The 2,792-nt window shown below is 39.9% G+C and overlaps 1 protein-coding gene across 2 annotated transcripts in view; it reads right to left on the bottom strand.

Moving 5' to 3' along the window:
* The window catches only part of LOC105129043 (multiple C2 and transmembrane domain-containing protein 2), a 4,662-nt gene extending 1,870 nt beyond the window's left edge, over window positions 1–2,792 (bottom strand). Inside the window, exons 1-2 of one of the 2 annotated variants that reach the window (XM_011030949.1) lie at window positions 2,323–2,792; window positions 18–1,559 (exon numbers count right to left, since the gene is read on the bottom strand). In XM_011030949.1, the coding sequence (XP_011029251.1) occupies window positions 18–1,501 (1,484 nt within the window). In that variant the 5' untranslated portion in view covers window positions 1,502–1,559; window positions 2,323–2,792. The remainder of the gene's footprint in view (window positions 1–17; window positions 1,560–2,322) is intronic. The other variant, XM_011030950.1, reaches the window with a different exon arrangement.

Raw genomic sequence — 2,792 nt, 5'->3', positions numbered from 1 at the left:
CCAGGTCGACCCCAAACGGTTCAGCAGCAACAAATAAAAGATCCTCATTCCACAAGGCACTAAAAGTCCGAGCCTGATATGTCTTCGTTTTCAAAACTTGGTTTCCAATCTGTACCTTAACATACACTTCAGGGAAACGGTTCTTCTCTGATGGAACTAAGTCTTGTGCCTCAACAACGTTAACACGTACATACCACAACCTCGGTGCATGATAGACCTTTGAACGTATCACAGTGGAGCAAGCTGGTGTACTATCTACAGGGGTAGCTGCATCAGAATGCCAGGCATCAGGAAAGGCCTCGTCTGCTTGGGTTCCAATCCATACTGCAAGCATCAGCTCGCCCTTTATCTTCTCTCCCTTCTTGTCCTCAAGCCGATACCACTCTGGAGCTAGAGGACTATCTGGTGGGACTCGCAATGGAACCTCATTGACGTCAAACCTTATGACGCCCACAAAGTCATCTTTAAGAAGATCCTTGTCCTTGATCACGACTTCTAAAACAGAAGCTTGCATCCGTTCCCTTGAAAAAGCAAACACCTGATTCCACTCTGGATTTTGCTTCTTCTCAAAGTGCTTTGTAATTCCTCTGTAGTTTCCAATTCTCACCTCAACAAATGGATCAAGACTTCCTGTAACATCCATGGCAGGAAGATCACGAGCTTTAACAACTCTCACGTACAGAAAGTACATCCGTTCAACAAGATCATAAGTGCTTGCGGTCTTGTCTCCGTGAATAACCCGCCCCCCAACAACTCTTCCCCCACCAAGAAAGGGACTTGTCTCTTTAAGGGCATAGTCAACAGGTTGTGATGATGACGCAGAGTACATGCGGACTAACTTCGGAGGCTGTGCTTCCGCAGCTTTCATCTCGTCAACCACGTACTTTGGTACATGATGGCTAATTGCTGGAGCAGAAGAATGATCCTGATGCTGATGGTGATTTGGGTTAGGAAGATGATGAAAGGTGTGTCTCTCAACTCTTTTATGAGGTACAGAATTTGTCACGGGGTGGACCCCTGGAGCCTCAGTAAGTGTTAAGCCTGGATCCTTAGTTGGCAAAGATTTGACTGCAGGAAGCGGGGTAGAGGATTTGATGGATGCATCATCGGTAATATAAACTTTCAGGCCAAGCTCTCCTCTCACACGTGAGAAAATTCCACGCTTTTCCAGAGGGTAGTGTAACACAACAGCATCAGAGTACAGTACAAATAAATTCCCAGTGAGGCAAACCTTACCAAGGAAGGACCTGGAGTTGGTAGCTCTGATGTTACAGTAAACATGGGCATCAAGAGTGAGATGGTGGAGGTTGGAAGGGTCAGAGACGTTGAAGTAGAAACTCTCATTCCACACAGGATTGAGATCCTTTTCTTTGATGGTCGTGCGGAACCTCTGGCCATCGAAGTCGAGCTCTACAAAGGCACTGCATGAACCGTGCTCGTCTTTGGGCAAAAGATTGTGGGCACTAACCACTTCTACCCCTAGCTTAATGTTGCTCATCATGATGCAGAAGCAACCAGGCTCGTTTAGCAAATATTATGAACTACTGGACTATAGGTACCTGCAGTGCAGAAAACAACAACAATTGTTTGTAAAAAACTGTGATGCAAATATCAACAAAGAAGAAATGTAATTTAGAAGCAATGCACAGATGAAAGAAAACATCAAATGAACATAAGGGGCTAGGCGTGTCAAAAAGGGTACAAGTCAATAATCACGATGTGAGATAACTGAAGCTGAACTTGGTAAATCTAATTGGAATGAATACTAATTTATGAGTTCTAATTGGAATGAATACTAATTTATGAGTTTTGACTAAATGACTGAATGGACTAGTGCATTTGAATTGAATAGCAAGCAGAAGAACTTGCACAAAACTGGTTTCGTTAAAATGGAATTTTACAAAACGTAATTAAAACAGAGAGAAAAGTGAATCCGTATGCCAACCAATGACTTGGTAAATATTGCTACAGTAACGGCTATCCCTCTCGGGCAGCTCAGTTCACAGCAGAGCTGATATATATATATATATATATATATATATATATATATATATCAGGGAGAGTTGATATATATATATATATATATATATATATATATATATATATATATATCTATCAGCTAGAAAGCAAACCAACTCCAGTCATTCATAAAATCCCAATGATCAGCAACAATTCTAATATGTAACTTAGCTCTGTGTACATCCAGGAGAATTCAATCATGAAAGCACACAAAGAATTTCATCAAATCTCTTTAAAATGCTTCATTAATTCCACCATTACTCCTAAACATTCATAAAAAAAGAAACGGCACAGATTATTTACCTCAGAATACCCACTTATTTCCCATGAATTCGAACCTTAAAGAAGCAATAATTAAGTGGATGAAGCAAACACCACCAAGAGTACTTATATCTTTTGAGCAAATTACCAACTCACTTTATTTTTTGTTTTCCTAACAACCCATTAGTTAGCTAACTTAAAATGCTCAAATTGGATGAAATCAAAGGAACTGTAATCGAAAAGGCAGACAAGTTAAACATTTTAATTAAATCGAGGCATGTGATAGCCTCCCTACTGAAAAGATCTCAACACATGCAAGCAAGCGAATAAATAAATAATCAAAACAAGTACTCCACGGCATGGCATTCAAGCTAACTGCATGATTATATGATCGGTCCACCCTTTGAAGTTAAAGATCCTAAAAGCACGCTTAAGACACATGACCTTTTCTTTCGATTCCATTTAATAATAATAATAATATAATAATAATACTTTGAGGAAATAACAAAAAG

Source organism: Populus euphratica, unplaced genomic scaffold (assembly GCF_000495115.2).
Source record: "Populus euphratica unplaced genomic scaffold, PopEup_1.0 scaffold48.1, whole genome shotgun sequence".
Taxonomy (NCBI): domain Eukaryota; kingdom Viridiplantae; phylum Streptophyta; class Magnoliopsida; order Malpighiales; family Salicaceae; genus Populus; species Populus euphratica.
The sequence above is the reverse complement of the archived record's forward strand: the minus strand, read 5'-3'. Positions and strand labels throughout refer to the sequence as shown.